Source organism: Cetorhinus maximus, chromosome 9 (genome assembly GCF_964194155.1).
Source record: "Cetorhinus maximus chromosome 9, sCetMax3.hap1.1, whole genome shotgun sequence".
NCBI classification, from domain to species: Eukaryota; Metazoa; Chordata; class Chondrichthyes; order Lamniformes; family Cetorhinidae; genus Cetorhinus; species Cetorhinus maximus.
Window position 1 is genome coordinate 5684407 of NC_135887.1, and position 23443 is coordinate 5707849.

Genomic DNA, 23443 nt, shown 5'->3' on the forward strand with positions numbered 1-23443 from the left:
TAAATGATTGGCATGTCCAGTTTGGTTGCAAAACTCACTTTCTCCAGTGAAAGAGCTACAAACTGGATTTTAGGTCTTGTAAAATCAGTTTAACTCAAAGGCAACACTCCAATATAAATTACAGGTGAATGTGATATGCCAGGGAGCAGATAAATTCCAATTTCTTCTTAAAATTAAAAAAATAATATGGAAAGAAATTTCAGCTAATTGAAAAATGTATGAAATGCCTCTATTTTATTGCGATGAATAAATTACTAACAATATCGAAACAGTGCATAGTTTTAAAGGTGCCCTGTGAAAGTCATTTTATTAGGGGTGATGAAAAACTGTCAGTCATTTGCAACAAATATTCAAAAACATTCAAAAATTGGGAAATGGGAAGGATTCAGGTAAGATTTACATTGGAGTTGGCCGAATATGCAATGTTGTTTTCCTTTCTTGTCAACTGGTTGTAACTTGATTAGTTGTAGCTTAAATTTTTGCCTCAAATCCTAACCTTCCTCAAATGGAACCGATCTTAAACATGTGTGCTTCACTTTCTTTCCTTCAGTTACTTTTCAGTAGAGCATACTTTGTATGTAAGAGGAAGAGTTTTATAAAATAAATTTTACAAGTCTGGAATTTGTTTAGTCATGTGTATTCTGCATCATAAACCATGTTCATTATTTTAAACAAAAACAAAAATACCTGGAAAAACTCAGCAGGTCTGGCAGCATCTGCGGAGAAGGGCACAGTTAACGTTTCGAGTCCGAATGACCCTTCAACAGAGCTAAGTAAAAATAGAAGAGGGGTGAAATATAAGCTGGTTTAAGGGGGGGTGGGACAAGAAGAGCTGGGTAGAGGGCCAGTGAAAGGTGGAGATAGCAATGAAGGTGAACAACGCAAAAGAGAGATACGAAAATCCTGACGGAGAGAAGAACAAAACTTCTTCATTACTTTATTCTGACTTAAAGCTCCTCAGAGCATTTATGACCACCAACTTCTGGAAGATTAGAGAACTGCAAGGAGGGCACAAGTGAAGTTCAATTACAATATCCAGTTCATTAAACAAGGGGATCTTATTGTACTGCCCCCAAACTAGGTTACACTATTGTATAACTGGATAACATGGGCAAATGTGCAATTGTAAAAGATGTGGGGTCTGCTTACAGGAGTGATGAATGCTTTTAATAAGCCAGTGAGCCCAGCCCAGTCAGCGAAGCCAACATCCTGTGAATGAATAAAAAAAACTGTGCAAACCAGATATTGATAAAATTAACAAAAATCTTATTTGCAGTGTCACATTTTTATTTTGAAATTTTAAAGATTCCCCTGTCATACAGTCTCCAGGTAGGAATAAAATACTTTCAAAATACACGTCATTGTAAAAACTCCAGTACAAGAATAGCATACACTGTGATCAACACTGTCCTCTGTCTTACACCAGCAATAAAAAGGGACTTCATTGAACTCTCAATTATTCATGAATCCACTTATAGCCAAACAAGATCACTGTATTTTTGGCTCACTTGTTAGATGATGCCATCTCAAAGCTACACATGGGGCCATCAGTTCTTTGATAAGGTAGACACATGACTAAGGTCAGAACATGTGGAGTCAGGGGACAAGTAGTAGAATGGATAGCAAGCTGACTACAGAAAACAGAGTAAGGGCTTAAAGGCAGATACTCAGGTAGGTGGGAAGTGGTATTCCACAAGGATCTGTGCTGGATTCAGTGCTGTTCACCACATAGATACCTAATTTGGACTCAGGAATCAACAGCACAATTTCAAAATTTGTGGATGGCACCAAATTGGAGGGTGCAGTTAATACGGAGGAAGATTGCAACAAAATACAAGGCGGCAATAAGCAGCTTGCAGAACAGGTGAGTAAATGAGCTTCAATGAAGGTAAGTGTGAGATGGTGCATTTTAGTGGGAGGAATAAGGATGTTCCTTGAAAAATAAGTCTAAATGGGGTACAGGAGCAAAGAGATATAGAGATACAAATTTACAAATCATTAAAAGTGGCAATGCAAGTTAACATTGCCTTTAAAAAAAGGCCAAAGCACCAGCGTTCATTTATAAAGGAATAGGATTGGAAAACACCCACACTCACATCCACACTTGCAAACTCCACATTCTGGGCATCAAAGCTGTAGTGACTAGAAAAATGTAAATGTAAAAATAATGTATTATCAGGATAGGCAAAAGTAACCATTCAAATAACTACAAAGGGAGCTGACTCAAAGCCTGCGTAATTAAATTAGTTGTGTTAACTCTTTATATTCCAGTGCTAATAAAATGAATAGAAAGTGTGCTTTTTTTATCTTTTAAAAATTGTAGTAAAGATAAAAATCACATAAAACAAGTAACTACACTCAGGCCAAAAACAGTAACTTTACTGGATTTAACTGTTTACAAGACATGCTTAATGTGTGGTCAAAGGGGGTGAGGGTGGAGAGAATGACAGGTGATGAGAAGAGAAAAGTAAAAGGGCAGCATTTCACTTAGTCCCATTGGACTTGTTAACAGCAGCACTTGCTGCAGTGCTCGCTGCATTAATGTACACATCCCTGCCTTTCTAATTTTTAGTGTGTGGTGTACAGGATCTGCTATTGTCTCATTACTAACAGCCTTCTGACAGATTTTACAGATATGTCTATAAAGAAGCACAGTTTCCACAAAGCTGCAAACAGGAGCACAAAAACTCCTCAGTAGCGCTAAGTGCTCATTACGAGTGCAGTTCTATCACCTGTAGGACAGAGTGCTAGGTTCCAGAAATTAATTTTAGCCAGACTGATCAGGGCAGCCCAAGCCTCTTGATGTCTGTTTCTAGAAGATCTGTCAACATAATTCAGTAGCAGATCATATGGTAAACATAAATCCCAGAGCTCACAAATACTTCAGAAGATTAAATGACTAAAAGTTCCTGAAAAGCAACATTAAATACAACAGATACTTTATCATTTTAGCAGCACTTCAATTCTGCCATTTTCATGGAATGAAGTATAAGATGAAACAGTGTTTAAAAGTGTGCACATTTCAACCTTATTGAAGCAACCATTAAAACTGAGATACCAAAGGTTTGGCAGGTATGGAAGAAAGTACCTGGTACATCCAGGAAAAAGAGGTCAAAAATTCCCTATTAAAAAATACATCCTGCTTAGCACTTGAAAAATAACACTTTAATCTCTCTCAAATTGCTGAGGTATATACTTCCTTTAGCGTTCCTGCAGGAATCCCTGGCAGTGTATCAGACCTGCAGACCTTTATAACTCTGGCCATCTGTCCAAACACTGACGTTGTCCAGACATGGCTTCTGTTGCCTCGGGACAAGTTTCACTGGGCTTTGCAGCATTCACTTCAATTAATACATTAAAATGGCCAAATCTGTTCATCAAAAAGATCACAACTGGCTCCAATTGTTCATGGCAAAGAAACAAAATCCGCAGTTATAAAATCACCTAGCAAGCTACGTCCATCTCAATGAAAAGTCGGAACTTTTGTTTTCTTATTTAATACAAATGTACTAACAGGCTGTATTCTAAAGAAAAGAAATGCTCAACAGCCAATCGTAATTATGAAACAAAATGTGAAAGTGATTAAAAAGGTAACCATGTGTGGAGCATCAGCATTTAATTGAATAATGCCAATCTCATCAAAAAATTGGGAGGTTAAAAACAAATGTATGTGAATCAGGACAGCAAAATTTTTTAAAAATACACAACTGCTTCCCTCTGTAATATGCTGGTTCAAAGTTCCAAATCACTTAACAACTGCACTTTGCTCCTTCTGAGTACTGTCTAATATTGGGTTTGCATTGTTGACATGTAGGGAAGGAGTTTAGTAGTTACCCTTCTGAAATTTCTAACTATATTTCGAACTATATTCTAAACATGTTCTCACTCTTTTATAATACTTCAAAGGTTTTGTTTTTTTTTACACAAAAGTTAACTTTGTTAAAAAAACTATTTGCTTCACAGAAAAAGTTCTCTTTTCACAGGGCTTTGAAAAAAAAAGTTAGACTTTATGCAAAACACATTCACACTTGCTGTTCTAGTGATCCTGCAGGCACTTCAGTGCCTGGACTTTTCCATTCTAAAACAGAGGCAGAACTTGGCTCATCCAAGAAAGTTAGAAAATTCGATTAGACAGGATGGGAAGATTTTTGGAGCGCTCATTAGAAATGGTTGGAACTGCTTATCATTCTACCGCAGTGCCATCACCCTATTGCTTTATTTCTTTCATGGAATCATCATCCTCCTGCTTCGGATCTGTTCTTGGTGACATAAACATATCATGGGTCAAATGTGTTGAGTATTTGTGTAGAGGCAGTGGTTCCCTTTTAAGCGTAATACGCTTCGGAACAGCATTTCCGTGGAGCCTTTTCATGTGTAGCCGCAAACTCCGTGCATCGATGTGAGGATCTCGACAGATGGAACAGATGTAAGGCTTTTCACCAGTGTGCTCGCGAATGTGATGCCGTAATGAGCGAGGGTCAGCCCAGGACAAACCACAGGTCAAGCACTGGAATGGTTTTAAACCTGCACCAAAATAAATACAGAAAACACAACACACTCTGTCAAAGGGTCAAATATTAGGAATGACATTTGCATGCAAACCAATGTATCTGACAGCAATGTCATGACAGCGGCATAGTAGGGCTATGTCAAAGTCAGACTCCCAGCACAGGGCCCGACTCTGAAGTTAGAGAGTTTACAACTTATCTTGGGAAAATTAGCACTGTTTAGCATAACGTTGTTTTAAACCTCAAAGTATGAGATTCAAAATGAGCAAACTACGTTACATCCTGGTTGATAACACAAGTGAACACCAAGAGATGGAGATGTTAGTTATCTTTAGAATCAGCTGGTCATTTGCTGAACTCAGAAGGTACCTGTGTGTTGAGTCATGTGCTTTCGATAGTCCTCGATCTGGTTGAATATCTTGTCACAATGCTCACAAACGTGCTCTACAGTTCGACTGATTCGTGGTCTGTCTTCACAATGTGCTCTTCTCGTCTGTTTGCAGTCACAAAACACCTCGCCACATGTATCACACCTAAGAAAAACACCCAATCTTTTTTTGTAATGGTTATGACAGAAGCGACTATACAGAATCAAGAATCTAAAGATTTCTCTTGAGAGATCCACCCTGGATCTTTCCCTGCTGACATGACCTCTAACTCGCTCGTTCACCGAGGGAAGAATCTGCCACCCTTCATTAGCACAACCAAAATCAAGAATTTGTAGCAGAAATCCATCTTCTATTAATATCCTCATCACAATGCATTCGGGCGCTACACTGCTGTGCAACAATGCTACAGGTTTTTTTTTCAATGCACTTAATTTGAACAGTGTAACATTCTTCAATAATAAGTTTTAAATGCACTTTAAACCCCAATTAAGTATTTATAAATTCTTATATCTGCATGCATTTCCTGTTGTCAAATCTTTGTATTTTTTCCTCATTATAAAATTCCTATGTCCATATTTATAATGGAAACTGCCTATGTAAACTGGTTACTTTGTATTTACACCCTCCCATCACTAGAGGCTCTGTAGTGACTAAATGTATCATTTTCAGGGTCCTCAGCCAGCCCTGCAGAGAAACTCTAATGCTCCATCAACTCTACTACTTGTCAGTTTCCTGGAATGCTACAAGTTTTGCTATTTAACTACACCATAATATAAATCAACACATGCTTTAAAAAATATCAAAGACTGTATGATTTTAAAGTGTGGACTGAATTACATTTGCTCCAGTTATCCCTGACTTCTATATCCCCAGTTCACCTGAAGACTACATTTGGTCTCGAATCTCCACAAGTGGCCAAAATCTATACTTATTTTGCCAGTTTTTTCCCCCTCCAACCTGAAAGCACTGTCACTCTCTTGGGCTTGGTTACATGCAGCCCTTCACTCAGGAAGCCATTATTTGCATACGACCATAAAAAATGAAATGCCGTTGGGCTATTCAACTGTCTGGAGCTTCACCCAATGTCCGTAAATGAACAGTTTCCAGAAGAATACTTTGGACAACTATCAGGAGCAAAAGTCCTGGTTGATTTTCTCCACTGCACCCCACCTCTCTAGCTCAGAAACAACAAGGTCAGTAGTAATTTCATGCACTCTACAGCACAGAAAAGGCCATTTGGCCCAACTGGTCTATACTGGTATATATGCTTCACGTAAGCCTCTTCCCACTCCTCCTTCATCTAAGCACCATCAGCATATCCTTCTATTCACTTCTTCCATTTGCATTTTTCTACCTTCCTTTAAATGCATTACTAATCTAACTGTTTATTCAGCACCGCAACTGCTGGCCCAGCACCGATCAGCTAATTCATCAGACAGGGAAACATACCTAACAGCTTCTTGTCTGCATGACGTGTGACCTATCAAGTCTAACTTGACAAGTGAGAGTGGGACTGCATATCAATGGGCTTTATTATGGAGCAGAGGGTTCCCTCCATCCATATAGTCGCCCACCTCAAATGCAGCAAGGTGCTGAGTGATGGTCAGACATCTTTCAAAGGGGGAAGGCAGCAGGGGGCAAGAATGGGTCTTCGCAGGGTTGCTCAGATTGGCAGAAATCAGCAGCCATCTGCTCCTAGATGGAGGTTATGAGAAATGCCTATAATAGGAGAAGAGGAGAGAAAGGAGCAGGTAGACCTCTTCTACTTGTTAGACCATGCATTTTTCTCCCTGAATGAACTTTACCATACTGATTATCAAAGCCAAAAAAGGAGCTGCTCAATTGACATGCATAACAGGGTCACTAGGAAGCAACCTTCATCAGTGTCACTCAGTGAGAGAAATCACAGGTACAAATCACACTCTGCAACAACGTGTAGGAACAGTGGAGCCGATGGACTAAGTTAACGAGGAAGAATGAAATGGATCAGAAATACACTTCTTGATTTCAAAGTAACAGACTGAAATTGGTAATACAGGTATCAGAAACATCTTAAAATACACATATGCCCACATTTGACACTATTAGCAGAATTATCTATTTAATAAGTAGGTGTGTAAGGATTGTGTTTTATTTTCAAAAATATATTTTTTTTTAAGAAGAGAGGTTTGCTGTGACACTGAGAATGAATGCAGGTAACATCTTCTACAACAGCAGTAAATTAATGAGTTACTCAAGGACGACTGCTGGCAGTCGGTTAATACATTGCAATTTCACCTCGAATACTTGGATCCAATCCAGCCCAGACATGGTTTGAAAGACTCCACCTTCTGCCAGCTTTAAGGGTCCTAAATGAAGCTAGTTTGAGTTGTCACAATCCACTTCCCAGTGGATTCAAAACCTGCCTGACTCATGGTATAATTGCCAATTCCCTGCGAAGATATTGAAAGAAGACTGGCACAGAAATGGAAAATTTCACTTCAGTGCAATAGGAGATTCATCAGTAGGATAGGGTGGAGGGTCCCTCTCTATTTGGCCCAAATCCAACCTGGCAGTTCTTCATGCTGTTAATAAATGCCACTCGTACAGAGTATTCTATTCTCCGGCACCGAACACAAAATTACACCATTTTTTGTTGTCGGATATGTTGCATTGCATCTGCAGTCACCACTGCTTTCCTCATGAAAACACCTTGTCATGTCCACTGTCGAACACCTCAAGAGCAGTAGTTGGGAATCAGTCAGCATTTGCACCTCTGGCAATTTCTCAATGCGTTTAAATGACCGCATTGACATATTCATCCGATTGACTGCCAAGAAGGCTGACACCTGCATTAACTGGAAAGGCTCTCAAATCAATGAATTTGCAGATTGCATATGACGTTGGAAACATTGTTATACTAATTTCCATAATACTTTCATCGTCACAACAAAGCAAAAGGCTTAAGAACTGAACAGCGGTTGGCTATTGGGTAAGAAATTAATAGTAATATTTTTTAAATGGCTTAAAGACAAACAGAAAACAAAGTTTTCTTTTAAATAGTTTGAAGTATAGGGTGCTCATAGTAACACGAGTGCTTTAAGGGCACATTTACGTTCTCACAATATTGAGAACAACAATACTCAACTGATTACAGGGGAATGTCTCTTCTGATAAATGATGCTTTTTCTTATGCCGATTATAACCTGAAGGTGTTTTAAATCTCTTTCCACACAGAATACAGCAATACTGCAGTTCATCTGTCAAAAGAAAACAGACAATAATATAAATGTACAATTTATAGTTAGATATAAATTTAAACAACTAGATTACAAACCCAGCAGCAGCTTAGCTCAATTGCCTCTGAGCGAGAAGGTCCTGGATTCAAGCCCCAATTCCTGACCTCGAACACATGTTTTTCAGCAAAGTACTGAGGGAATGCTGTATTTCCATCTATCCAATGAGATGTTAAACAGAAGCCTCAACTGACTATTCAGGTGGATTTTGAAAGGTCTAATAGCACTTTCCCAGAAACTGTTGGAAGCTCACCATGTGACCCAATCAACATCTCTCACACTCTCGATTAACACCACAAAACAGGTTAACTGGTCACATTTGTTATTTGTGTGACTTTGTTATGCACGGAGTGGCTGCAGTATTTGCTTATAAAACAACTCTCCCTGCACTTCAAAAGCGGGTGTTTGGCTGTGACGCCTTGAGATTATTAAAGGCACTATATAAATGCAAGCTCATTCTATACCAAATAATTATAACTCGATTATAAAAGAAACTTTGAAGTTTGTATATCATTTGGGTGTAATTACAAATTTGACCATACCAGTTACTACCACTTATTTAACACGCTATGTAAAATGCTGCGCAGCGCTGAAGAACAGGAGGCTCATCAACTTCTGTAAACTAGGAGCCCACTCCACAAAAAGAGAATGAGCATTCTAGATAACATACCTGAATGAGCAAGTTTGTGGTACCACAATGAATTGGCACTGGAATGTTCTTTCCCACACAATTCACAACGGTAGTCCTTTGCATCTTGGTGATATTTCAAGTGAAGCTTCAAGATGTGGATGTAGGCAAAAGACTTGTCACAGATCTGCCAAAGTAATTAAGAGCATTCAGCCTATTTTGAACTGTTTTACAAGAGGCAGTGTGTTTCAGGCTAGTTACTTTTGTCTACAGAATTGCTGCAAAGGTGAGACAATACAGATGTCTGAAAGAATACAACATAAACCAAGGGCTAAGCCAGCTCCGTAATAGAACAGGGTACTCACTGAAATTTGATGCCATTGGGCAGACTGTGCCACAATTATGACGTTGTCAAAAGGAAACAATCACAAATTTGACTGGAAAGTTTCTACTTCTTACATGCAGAGTATAATTTTGAATCAAAAGACTCATGAACAATGTTAAATTGGGGGGTTAGTGGTATCACAGTGGGGGTATATATGGAATCCTGGTTAATTGCAACAGATCTTAGAATTGATGCCGATAGTTAGAATCAATACAATGTGCGAGGATGTTAAGGTTTGCTTTGTAGTGACTCAACAGTAAAGTCGTAGGCTGTCTATTTTGCTATGATAATAACCATCAATCCTACATAGGAATAATTTTTGTAACATAACAGTAAGTGTCTCTGGTACAAATATTCACAGGATGCACTTCTATCAATAAGGCCACTAAACTGAAGATGATTCTTGGAAAATGATTTTAAGACTGCCACAACAAGTCGGCAACTTGCTGCAGGGTTAGTGGATATGATGACCTGCAGTCACACGTCAGAAGGTCACACGTTGATCCTTCACCTCTCATGCTACAAGATCTACGAGATGAACAGCGGCTAATAATTTTATTTGCTTAGCCTAAAAGGTTCAGTGACTTTTCGCAATGTGGTGACTTCCAACTTTGGAAATGGGACTTGCCTTGTGGTAGAGGAAAAGGTCACAACTGGAAGGTCAGATTTTTAAAAAATTAAATAAACTAGCATTTCTTGCAGAATATTTTTAGATACAACAATTGAATGCTTTATATTCATATTCATTATATTCACTATATTCATTCAACAGCACACTGATGGAAATTTAGGAGGTTTATCAAAACTGGCATTTATCCAGAACTGAGCCACTTGTAGTCAGCAACTCTGGCTGGTGGGCAAGCAAATGATCATTTAGCCTACATCAAATGTGCTCTTTGAGTTGGCTGCTAGGAGAGCGTACAAGAATAGGGCAGAAATTACTTGTTTTCCGGTATCCTCTATTTCCTCGTTGAGAATGCCTGACCTTCATTCGACCCCATTTCCTTATACAGAAGGACAAAAGCCTATGTCTTATCATCCTGTGCCGCAGCTTAGCAGTAACAACAGCCCTTGGTTCATCTTTGCTAAAATATCTAACTCAGTTTCGTTTGGGAAAATAAAATGGAAAGTTTAAGCATCAAAACTGATACATAAGAATTGTAGTCCATCCCATCCATCATTTGTGGCATACGTTCTTTCCTGTACATTGATGACTGTATTGGTGCCATTTCCGGGTCTCACCCGGATTAAGAAAACTCCAACTTTGCTTCCAATCTCTACCCTTCTCTCCCCTTCACATGATCAATCTCTGACACTTTGCTTCCCTTTCTTGACTTCTCAGTCTCCATTTCTGGGCACAGGTTGTCTACTAATATTCAATTTAAGCCCACCAACTTCCACAGCTACTTCGACTACACTTCCTCACACCCTGCCTCCTGCAAGGACACCATTTCATTCTCCCAGTTTCTCTGTCGCATCTGTTCCGATGATGCCAACCTTCCACAATAACGTTTAATATGTCTTTCTTTATCCTCAACTGAGGATTACCCGCCACCCCACCATCCCTCAAACTGTGGTTGACAGGGCCCTCGACTGTGTCCGACTCATTTCCCACACCTGCTCTTATCCCTTCTCTTCCTTCCCAGAACTGTGACCAGGGTTCCCCCTGTCCTCACTTTCCACCCCACCAGCCTCCACATTCAAGAGATTACCCTCTGCCATTTCTGCCACCTCTAGCACCAACCACATCTTGCCCTCCCCTCCAAGCTTTCTGCAGGGACCGTCCCCTCCGTGATCCCCTGGTCCACTCCTCAATCACCCCCAACATCCCACCCCCTTCCTACACAATTGCTGAAGGCTAACACCTGTCCCTTTACTGTCTCTCTCTTCATGGTCCAAGGCCCCAAACATTTCTTCCAGGTGAAGCAGTGATTTACTTGCATTTCTTTCAATTTAGCATATTGTTGTGGTAAAGTGAGGTACCGTGTCCCTTTAAGAGAATGCAAGTGTACTGATCATGTGACAGCAATGACAAATCACTGTACAGCACGGGCAACTGGGAACTGGGAGTCTAGTTCTGGAGGTTTCTGAGTGAGCACGTATGATCTGGTGCTCTGCCCTATGTCTCAATAAACAATCACTGTTTATCTTTACATCAGTCTCTCCTCATTATTGATTGCAAGCAACAACTGAAGAGAACATAGGACGGCATGCAGTTAGAGTTCAACTGACCAATGAACTTATTTACCCAAGACATAAAAACTGTATTCACTGCTCACAATGCGGTCTCCTCTACATTAGGGAGGCCAACCACAGATTGGGTGACAGCTTTGCAGAGCACCTCCACTTAGTCTGCAAGCATGACCCTGAGCTTCCTGTTGCTTGCCATTTTAATTCATGACCTTGCTCTCGCACTCCTATTTCTGTTCCCAGCCTGCTGCAGTGTTCCAGTGAAGCTCAATGCAAGCTCGAGGAACAGCACTTCATCTTCCAATTAGTTACTTATATCACCTTCTGAACTCAACATTGAGCTCAACAATTTCAGACCATGAACTCCACCCTCCATTTTGATATGTGGTCTGATTCTTGTTTTTCATGTTTTTTGCTTTTGAACAGAGCTATTCATTATTCTACCATTCACACTCACTTTGAACAAATGCTTTCGTTCATTACTATAACCATTACCACTCCCTTTGTCTTTTGCTTCATGACATCCTAGTCATTTAATCTCTCCCACCCTCTACCCTATCCCTGACCTTCCCTTTTGTCCTACCTCCCCCTTCCCCCTTTTAATGGCATTAAACCCATCATATTTCCACCTTCCTTCAATTCAACTCAAAATGTTAACTCTGTTTCTCTCTCCATAGAATGCTGTCAGACCTGCTGAGTATTTCCAGCACTTTGTATTTCTGATTTCCAGAATCTGCAGTGTTTTGCTTTTATTTCATTACAAATGGTCAAGCTGTTTTTCCAAATAGGTAAACCCTATATATTATAGTTAGGAATATTCATCATCAGGTTCACTCATAAATGTGTCTCTGGGATTGTCTATGCAAAAAGGTAACTTGGGCAATAAACTGCACAGTACACAGCAAGTGCAGAAATTCACAGGGTTTATCATAGGATATGACAGTGTGACAAATTCTTAATATACTGAGAAGGTTGCTTCACACTGTCTGGGTTAATTTTACCAGGTGATTACTAAAACCTAATAATCATTCATCATATTATAGAGATGTTTCAACACCTTTGAAACAAAATACACATCTTGATCTGCAACTGAAACAGCCAGGAAAATTCAGAGATTTATGAGATTATCAATCATTAGCCAATTATTACTGCAGAAAACCTCTCCTAAATATTCTATTGCTCTGTAACCATCCAAGTTTACTTGCAATTTTCAGGTGAATACAGCTACAGCAAGATTTTGAATTCAGGCCAAAACAATGAGATGAAAGTTTCCTCTCTGTCCGTTGGCTATAAGGCTCCCTGGCAAAACAAAATTGGTAGACTAAGGGTTCCAGCACCAAGAACCCACAACAGAATATTGCCCCTAACCCAGTAAAAGGACGACCGGTGTGGAAGTAGAAAAATTCATCCTGCTGAAGTGTTGAGGTTAGAGTTAAATTATATTGTTACAGCAGAAAGAAAAGGGGAACTTGATTGTGCGTCTGGCTGTTCTATATATGATTTAGTAGTGCTTAATGCAAATAATGCGTGCCCAAAACAAAAAATTGTTCCATTATCCACCTCAGTTATTCCTCATCTGGATAAGACGAGTATAAGACAGCATAGCGCACAGTGCTCCCTGTTAATATTGTGCAAAAAAAACCATATAGTTTGAATCATGGCTTAATGATTAGAGAGCCTGCAATCTGTTGCTGTCTGCTATAAGCAATAAAAGATACCACAATAGAACACTCACAAACTAAGTTATAAAGAATTGCACAGCGTATTTCATAGTGGGGTGTGCTTCAAAGGTGCAATCCACACTGGGGTTTGGATGAGATTGAAAAAGCCAACTTTAGAAAATTGTTACATTCAGAAATGCACTACCCAAAAGGGTGTTGGAAGCAATTCAAAAGTAAACCTTCAAAAGAGAATAGGATTTATACTTGAAGGAGGAAAAGAAAAATTGCAGGGCTAAGGGGAAGAGAAGGGGAGTGGGGCCAATTGGGTAGCTCTTTCAAAGAGCCAGCACAGGAATGATGGACAAAATGGCCTCATTCTGTGCTATATGATTTTATGATTCTGCTTCACTTTCATGTTGAACAAATTTGTCAGATCTATTACTACGTGACAACAATGCTCCCACCAATGGGGCATATCCTATGTGTAGTAAATGACTTCACAACAGCAGCATGTGGTGAATAGGCTGAAGTTTATTCTTGATGTAACAAAATGAATATAAGGAATAGGAGTGGGCCATTCAGCTCTTCGAGCCTACTCCACCACTCAATACAATCAAACATGGACATTTCAGATAAAAACAAAAATCGTTGCTCCCAATGCGGTCTCCTCTACATTGGAGAGACCAAACGCAAACTGGGCGACCGTTTTGCGGAACACCTGCGGTCTGTCCGCAAGAAAGACCCAAACCTCCCTGTCGCTTGCCAATTTAACACTCCACCCTGTTCTCTTGCCAACATGTCTGTCCTTGGCTTGCTGCATTGTTCCAGTGAAGCCCAACGCAAACTGGAGGAACAGCACCTCATCTTCCGACTAGGCACTTTACAGCCTTCCGGGCTGAATATTGAATTCAACAACTTTAGATCTTAAACTCCCCCTCCCCCCATCCCCACCCCGTTTTTCCGCCCCCCCCCCGCCTTTTTTTTTCAATAATTTATATAGATTCTTCTTTCCCCACCTATTTCCATTATTTTTAAATCTAAAACTAAAACCTCTAGTCTTTCCACCCCACCCCCACTAGAGCTGTACTTTGAATATCCTGTCTTCCATTCTTAATTAGCACTTTTCTCAGACAAAGACCACCACCTTCAACACCTCTTTGACCCTTTTGTCTGTGACATCTTTTGATTAGCTGCTCATCTCCACAATCACCACACCCTCAATGTGTCTCTTCCCCCCCCACCCCCCCCCCCCCCCCCCCCCCACCCACCCACCCAAAACCAATTTATATTTCTCCTTTCTTCTAACTATGCTCCAGTTCTGCCGAAGGGCCATGAAGGCTCGAAACGTTAACTGATTTCTTCTCCGCCGATGCTGCCAGACTTGCTGAGTTTTTCCAGGTAATTCTGTTTTTGTTATGGACATTTCAGAGACTGAAGACAGAAAGTGGAAATGTATTGCAATCTGGAAGAATATGCAAGGCTAGGATGGAATGCATTGGTCATGAATCTGCTTATTAGGTAAAACATAAAGCAGCAGTAAGCTTAAAACTTAACACTTGAATGACTCAAGGTACAATTTCAGGGAGCAGAATCAGCAATGGCATATTTAAAAATGGGATGAGGTAATGAAATGGCACAAGGTGAAATGCTCTCAAGTTGCCATGTCAAAGATTTACACCTATAATCCTTTACATGTTGAGATTTGATTGCTAATGCAGATTTCATGTATGTGTATACCAATAGTGTCCCACTTAAAGCAATATTATAATGCAAATTCAAAGCCGTGTCTTTTTTAAAATATAAATTTTCAAATAATGAAAAGCAATTAAATATGCGGCATACAAAGAACAGACAATGCATAGTCGACAAAACAGGAACAACACCTCATCACAATGGGCCTCATTTCACATTGTTACTCAGCATTTTTTTGGGCAAATATTTCAACAATTGAAGATTAGATCACTTCTATAAAAAAAAAAATCATGTTTCCGGTATTCCGACAACAAAATGATTTCAACTGCTAAAGGAATTAGAAAATATTCACCAGATTTATTCTCTGGCTGCCTGTTGTAAACAGGAAAGTCACAACATCTGGTCTAAGCCCACTAACAAAACCCTTTGCACCTAACTGAATACGCTTTCTGATTTGATCAAAATAACCATGTGGCATTATCCATCACATGTTTGGCAGTGACCAATTGGCTCCCAGAGTCACAGCAAACTCTGCAAACAAACGCCTTAGCAGCCGTTTTTGAGATGTGTGCGCATAAATAAGTATCTTTTCAGGTGAGGCAGACAATGGTCTAGCTATTAGTTATTGAATCAGCTTCGTTATCCATGACATAACTTTATCCAAAAATATAACTTAAAGAGAAAGACACAACTATACCATGCATTTATGTGGTTTCTCCCCAGCATGCTTCAGCTCGTGCATCTCAAGCTCATAAAGGCTGTGGCTCAGTTTCCCACACGTGGTACATATAAGCTTACACTTCACTGCAGCAGAGCTGGACCTGCGTCTGTCAGGGACATGTCTCTTCAAATGAGTCTTCAATGAAGATATATAAGAAAATTCCTTACCGCAGATCTGAAAACAGAATTGAGCGAAAGCATAGAATTAAGCATTTTTTTTTAAAAAAAAAGCAGCAAGTAACCTGCTCATTGTCTACTACGTTGTCACAGAAACAGAGTGGGAACAACATTTTTGATCTCAACTGTGCTGCGAGGGGAGCCATCAAACGAAAGTGGGATGTTTCTCATAAGGGGAATGAGAAAGGGGACCAAATCAAAGGTCAAACATTTGCTAAAATTTATACCATTCTCAACAGAAGCAGTCATCTCAACAAGCATAAACTCCACCCTGTAAAGCCACTTCGTTACAATCAGCTTAAATCGACTGTATACAACAAATTCTTTGTCAATCTCCGATCCTGACATCTGTCAGCAATTTGCAGAAAGCATTTTTTTCATCAGTTTGACAAAACATTCGACTCCCCATGCATTGCAGTGTTGGCCAAAGGAAAACATTAACTGAGTGATATGTTACTTCAAGTGGGGGGGTGGGGGGGCGTGTGGGGGTGTGTGTGTGTGTGTGTGTGTGTGTGGAGTGCCGAGCCAACAGACACAGCAGTACATTCAATGGTTAAATCATTAGTTTGGCAAATACACTCAGGAACAATATATTTTCGATCTTTACAATCACATTACCAGCAAATGCAAAATTCTGAATATGCTAATATACGGGAGGTAGTCTTACAGTTTAAAGGGGTATTCTTCACTGTACAATAGGGTAGGATGCTTTAAGATTCAACATTAACACACAAAAGGGCCACACTTTCTGCTTGGAAGCTACACCAGAATTTGGCCAGCAGAAACTTCTGCCCACTCCGGAGATATGATCCTGACTCCACTCCCAGGGTCATTGCCATAATAAAGACAGGTACCCAGCCTCTTCCAGGGAGTTGCAGGAGTCTGGACTGGGAACACGAAATGGCAGGCCCTGGGGGTCTTACTGAAGAAAATAAAGATGTGGATAATAATTGACTCCACACTCCAAGTCACAAGCCAAATTTCCCCCAAGAAGTTATCCGAGAACAGCTATTCATTACCATGTCGGAGGTCATCACTTAATAAAAAGAGTTATAACTCTGCAGACTCCAAGTGCAAAGAGGAGGAGAAATCCATCAGTAGGTGGAGCTACAGGGCAATCATTACTTCTGCCACTAAAGGTTTGTTAGTCGGTTTGTCTGCAAAAGGTACTGGACAGATTTTAATGAAACATGGTACAGAGGTAGGGTATGGCCCAAGGAAGAACTGCGTAGTTTTTGACAAAGATCTGGATCTGCTCCGGATCCTAAAGGATCTGTTAACAATGGGAGATAGGGTGAATTGACTTAAGAATGTTGTGGATTGTCTCAGCTGTCAAAACGTGAGCAGAGTTTTCAGAGCTGGCTGTTGGATGTTGATTGCCCCGAAACCTCCTCAATGTGAGGGAAGCTCTTAATAAAAAGATTTCTTTTTTCAGCTTTGTAGTTACAGAGCATCACCTAGGGAGAGAAAAGCATCAAGAAAGAGCTCTTAATTGTAATGTCAAGTTAAAACAGCACACGACTGAATGTCTGCTTCACTTGTTTGTTAGTGTTTCCATACTGACACTGCCTCTGTCTTTTATATGAATGTAGTTACCAGGCAGCAAACCTTAGGGCATGAAGTTACTGTGGAAATATGCAGGATGTCAGGTCGTACCAGATCACTTGCCCTATCGATCAGAGATCTACAACTGTGCACAATGGATCGCTGCTAAGAATAGAGTAAGAATCCTCAGGGTGGACTTACTGCACACTTGAATCCTTTTGTTTTCCCATGCAATTCCACATGCTTCTGTAGGTTCCATGCTGACTGGAATGATTCACCGCACTCGGTACAGGTAAAACTGGCAGTGTTTCCATCCCTCGTCTTGGTGAGTGACTTGATGGCCAAATGTTTCCATCGCTTCAGCCGCTTTTGATGAGCCTAATAAAAAGGAACAGGCAAATAGCAATTCCTCAAGGATATGTATTATAGATTCTATGGTGTGAAGTCAGGCAAAGAAAGAAACTTTGCAGGCTCCATGCATCCGGCATAAAATACAGTAATAAAAACAATTTTAAACCAATCACATACAGCAAAATAGAATGATTAAAGGAACAGGCCATTATCCCCCACCAGCAGGCTGCTCATTTACAATTACAGAAGATCTAATAAGAGCATTCTTCTATCTTAGGACAATCCTTCTATCTTAGGACAAATAACTACATTCTACTATTTTTGATAAATCAATATTTTTGATGCACATATAATCTAAACTAGTGCTGGGCACCATATTATGAAAATGAAGTTTCATGTTCAAATCAAGATTTCAAATTCCATTATTCTGATTACTTTCTTTGCCCAACCTATAACATTGCCAGATCCTTATGCAGCAGAAAAGCAAAGTTACGCTGCTCAAGGGTTTCTATTTCCCGTTCTTCAGTCAGTGACCACTTTTAATATTAACACTCACTATGACTTTACTTGGCCTTGTGACTCAGTATCCACCACTGTTGAATTAAGGAGTTAGCCTCACTCACCTTTTGCTTTACAGGTCTGATCACTCCTGATCTTTTCAGGCTGCCAGTAATAAAGTTATCGTCATTTGCTGAGATGCAGTCCATCCCCAGTGTTACTTCTACTTCTGGATTTTGAACCCTATGGTTATACTGATTTTCCACATTAGTTTTTGCATTTTCATCATCACTCATTGCCACACAATTGTCTTCATCATCAAATGCTTGCAAAGCAACTCCATTATCTGAACCTCTCCAACTAAATCTTTTCTGGTCTTTGTTGACAATGCTTCCTCTTTCATCAACTCTGTGAGATTGATTACCTCCAACTATACTGCACTTATCACCTGTTTTGATAGGAAGTTCAAAGAGTTGAGAGATTAGAGCAGATTCTTTCCCAAAGGCCTTTTGATTTGCAGCTTTGCTGGTCGACAACTTAATTTGCTTCGAAGTACGAGCATAGCTTTTGCTAGCTGAATTACATGACCTGTTTTCACAGCTTTCTTCCTTAATTTCCATTTCCAGCTGAATCTGTTTACACAAGCTGATAACTTCCTCCATCTTGAGGTGCTCAGCAACACTAATGATGTCAACCAGGTGAAGCATTTCAATTGTCAAGCAGGATGTATAACAGAAATCCAACAAAGGTAAAAAGCTTGGTTTTGCAAAGCCTGCAACAGCAAGTCAAAAGAAAAAAAAACAACACATTCATGGGCAAAAATTAGTTCAATTATACTATTTGAAACATTAACAAAATTGTGACTGGTTCACATTTGCGGAAAACTTTTTTTTCATGCAAAAAAAATTCAATATAAACTGTTTTCACCCCAAGCCTCAAATTATTTTTATTGTGGAGAGCATCATAAACAAATCCAAGTTTTTTTCCTCACCCAACTTGATTTATTTCCCCTCGCTAACTTGTTGGAGCTGAAGCCATTGGTGCAAACCCAAGTGTTGATCCTACTAATTCAAGACTAAAAAAATAGAAATTGCAACTGTAATTGTAGCTTTCAATCACAGCAACTAGCATCTCAGCTTCACATTGTACAAACTAAATAGAGGCACTGTTTACAACAGTGACTGACTTTTCAAAAAAAAAATCATTGGTTGTAAAATGCTTTGGGGCATCCTCAGGTTGTGAAAGGCACCATATAAATGCAAGCTTTTCACTGGCGAGAGCAACCTTTTTCCATCAATACACACTCATTTCAGTCTAAGTATACAACTGGGTTACATAGCCACCAGCAGCTTAATCTGGCAAAAAAAACTAGGCAGCCAACAACCAATTTCCCTTCTCTTTAGACCGCTAAAACAATAATACCAATTCTAGTGTTTTCACAATATAGATTGAGACGAGGAAGAACTTTCAGTTCATCAGTTGGAAAGACCCTACACTCTATCACAGTATCCAACTGGATCGGAAATGATTCCAAGCATTTTGCCTTCCTGAAAAAAATTCATTCCCAATATGTCAATCACTTCTCATCCAAAGTCAAACTTACTGATATCAGTCCTAAACTAGTCTTTTGCTAGTTTGAGTTTGTATCACCTTGTGTCCTAATGTCAATATTTCAATTTGAAGTAGTGTTCTAGATTAATTATTTCTATACTATTCACTGTGCTGCATGACTCTTGAGATCACCTCTTGGTGACATCTTTTCAAGACTGAATAGGCCAGGTTTCTACAGTTTTGCTCTTAACTCAGTCTTCTGTCCCCAGGAATCAATCACATGGCTCTGTGTATACCATTGGAAACATGCACAGAAAGTACTGTTGTCTCCCTCCCAGCCAACACTTGTAAAAGTGACAGGTCTTCGTCAACCAGTTACAAACACAACACCAGTGACGGTGCATCAGGTTGCATTTTACCAGGAGTCATTGCTGAGTCATGACAGGAATAGACATTTTCTTTACCTGCCAACTCCACTACTGCTTCCTGACTGGCAGTGGCTCCTTTCTCAGTGAAGAGATCCTGGAAGTACTTGCTGTTGGCAGCCAGCACAGACTTGTGTGCCCGGTACTCCTCTCCCTCGATAAGCAGGGCAATGTCACAAAACTTATTTAGATTCCGCTGCTCATTCAGCTGATCTAGCACGACTCGGCTGTGTCCAGTGGAGGTCTGTTTTACAACCCTCTGAAGCTCAGCCTAAGATTTTCCAAGCATACATTCAAGATTTTGAACATAAAAAATGCCTTCAAACCACTCCCCACCCCCCCACTCCCACCATAAACTGATTTCACATTAGCTTGAACAGTTTATAAGCATCAAACACTAAACAAATCAGATACAAAATTGTCTTGAAATACGTAGTTATCCTGGGAAGTTTTTGGAATTGTCTATTTTAAACCTATTATTTTAAATGCATTTTTACTCTGTTACCGCCCATTGGTACCCTTATGGCTGTTGTTAATAGATTTGTTTGGCTAGTTGCACAGAGCTATTAAAGTATCATGAAATGCTCCAGCTTGAAAGCTGGCTCAGCCGATTTCAACCTGGAGTATTTTCCAACTGTGAAACATTCCAGTTAAAATGAAGATAGCAAGCTTCCTCCAGAAAAAGATTTAAACCACCTGCCCCAAACTGTACTCACCTGATTAGAGTGTTGATTGGTAAAGTGCTTTTCATTTCCCTGAATGTGTTGTGCTCCCATACGGTCTTCCAGGTTATTCTGGCTAGGTCTTGCTGCTGAAGCTTCTTCCCTTTTGACAGTCTCTTGGCCTATTTCTAAGTCTGCGGGCAGGTCTTCTGACAGATGGTGGATTTTGTCTGCACCTGACCTGCACACTTCGCACTGTTTGACAAACTGTGAGATTTGGCTCAAAATTCCTATTAAAAAGAACACAATTTTATCTCAAGAACATTTACAAATTAAGCAAAAAGAAAAAACTATCCAATAATTAGCCATTCAATTAACAACCAGACAATTGACCCAACCTGTTCTGGAATGCAGATGAGATACTGTGTGATGGGCAGAGGTAGCAAATGAAATGCTTTCTTTAAACACCAACAGTTTGGAAGCAATAGGAACCGCAAACGTTTAAATGTACCTGTATTATCTTAGGGTGCATTTACAATGTAACTGTGGCTTGGTGTGCTGTTGCAGCTGCAGTGTATCGGCAGCCTGAATCTGGTATCAAAGCCATACCTGATAGAAGAAGAAGCGGGTTGAGACTCCTTGGAGGAGGGACTTCTCATTTTGCTCTGCAGTTAGATTGGGATTTGGCAGCCCAATATCACTCCACAACTTTAACATTAATGGAATGCACAAACAGCTTTACACCAATGCTAAAGTCATAGCGTGAATCCTCCATAAATCTACAAAGTGTAATAACGGATGGTACATTTTAAACCTGAACTTAACCTTTGCTGGATTTTCAAGCAAGCATACATTTTCGGGGCCTCATTTTAAGTTAAATATTATATATTTCCTATCAAACAACAATTACTACTGCATTGAGAGGATTAAAAATGATTGAGCAGATGAGGTATTTGAACACAACGTTACACTGCAAAGTTTTTCTTTGCAAAATGCTGTTTCAATTAAGGTCGACCAGTATTGTTCAACACCTTAGTGAAAACAGCAATTCAAAGTTAGCTTGGTAGTGGACGGAGCTGTTTGGTTTGCATTGATCAAATAGCAGCTTTGGAAATAAGTTGTGCAGTCTGTGGGCTGTAAATTACAGACACCAGATCACAAAATCTGGAAATATACGTCTATCTCGAAGATACAAAGTTGAAACTAGAAATGCACAGCAGGTCTGTCAGCATCTGTGAAAAGACCAGTTTTGATTGTATCCAGGTCCTGTGTACCCAGGGTCATTACAGTCCCCTCAGGTCACTGTAGGACTGTGACTGCTCTTTGCTCTCAGCTTCTGTATAAATCTACACTTATTACATTCAGTGCCCCTCAGACCTGCGTTTAATGCATGTGTTTATTAGACCCCTATTTATATATATATAAGTATATATATATTTAAAAAAAAGGGAAAAATAATCATCCTTGGGAGGTGGGCGCCGCTGGAAAGATTTCGACCCGGAGATGATGTTATACATTTCTATCGGGGTGAGGGGCACTTGCGGGTGGTGGTCATTCCCTATGGGACCTGCTGCCCTTGTCCTTCGGGGTGGTCAATGATTGACTTGCGGGTGGTTAGGTCATTCCCCATGGGACCTGCTGCCCTTGTCCTTCGGGTGGTCAATGATTGACTTGCAGGTGGTGGTCATTCCCCATGGGACCTGCTGCCCTTGTCCTTCGGGGTGGTCAATGATTGACTTGCGGGCGGTTAGGTCATTCCCCATGGGACCTGCTGCCCTTGTCCTTTGGGGTGGTCAATGATTGACTTGCAGGTGGTGGTCATTCCCCATGGGACCTGCTACCCTTGTCCTTCGGGGTGGTCAATGATTGACTTGCGGGCGGTTAGGTCATTCCCCATGGGACCTGCTGCCCTTGTCCTTTGGGGTGGTCAATGATTGACTTGCAGGTGGTGGTCATTCCCCATGGGACCTGCTACCCTTGTCCTTCGGGGTGGTCAATGATTGACCACTTCACCCCACCCCTGCCCCTGCCCCTGGTATTTGCCCCACTCGCCTCTCCACCAGTAGCCGCTGCTGACGTTGATGCCGGTGATCTCCCTCGAGTAGTGGCGGCCGCTCCGGCTGACGTGGCAGCGGCGGAAGATCTCCCAGCGCGCGGCTCCTCCACCACCACCTCCAGCTCGTCCAGGCGGCCGCTGTCCCCGCCGCCGCTGGTAGAAGAGCAGCCCGTCCCGGAAGACGTAGCAGGCGGCGGCCTTGCGGATGGCCCGCTTGGTGTGCTCGGCGGTGCCCGGCGCGTACGGCTGCTTCCGGTGGGTCAGGTAGCGCACGATGGCCCGGTAATTCTCGGCGCTCGTCATCCCGGCCCGGCCCGTTGACCGGGGAGAGAGAGAGAGAGGGGGGGAGGGGACTGTCCGCACCACTGACCCCGCAGCACCATTCCGTTCCGGGGTCAGTCGGTACCCGGATCTGTGAACTGCATCTTCTCACCTGCAACAGCTCTTGCATTTTTGAAGGAGGAAGAGGGGGTAAGGGGTAGGGGTGTGTGGAGTGGGGGGGGAGGGGGGAAGGGAGGGGTGGGTGGGGGGGGGGGGAAGGGAAGGGGGGGTGGGGGGGGGGGAAGGGAAGGGAAGGGGGGGTGGGGGGGGGGAAGGGAAGGGGGGTGGGGGGGGGAAGGGAAGGGGGGGTGGGGGGGGGGAAGGGAGGGGGGGGGGGGTGGGGGGAAGGGAGGGGGGGTGGGGGGGGGAGGGAAGGGGGGGTGGGGGGGGGGAAGGGAAGGGGGGGTGG

General features: G+C 41.2%; 1 protein-coding gene across 1 annotated transcript; it reads right to left on the reverse strand.

The window, feature by feature from the left end:
- Positions 1-1266: 1266 nt before the first annotated feature.
- LOC144684329 (zinc finger and BTB domain-containing protein 11-like) lies at positions 1267-23030 on the reverse strand. The gene is given in 12 exon segments (XM_078547967.1): positions 1267-4524; positions 4878-5041; positions 8025-8136; positions 8843-8987; positions 15426-15623; positions 17372-17548; positions 18145-18791; positions 20035-20266; positions 20712-20947; positions 22710-22805; positions 22808-22857; positions 22859-23030. Coding segments are annotated over 12 exon segments (2532 nt in total). The 5' UTR covers positions 23017-23030; the 3' UTR covers positions 1267-4207.
- Positions 23031-23443: the final 413 nt, after the last annotated feature.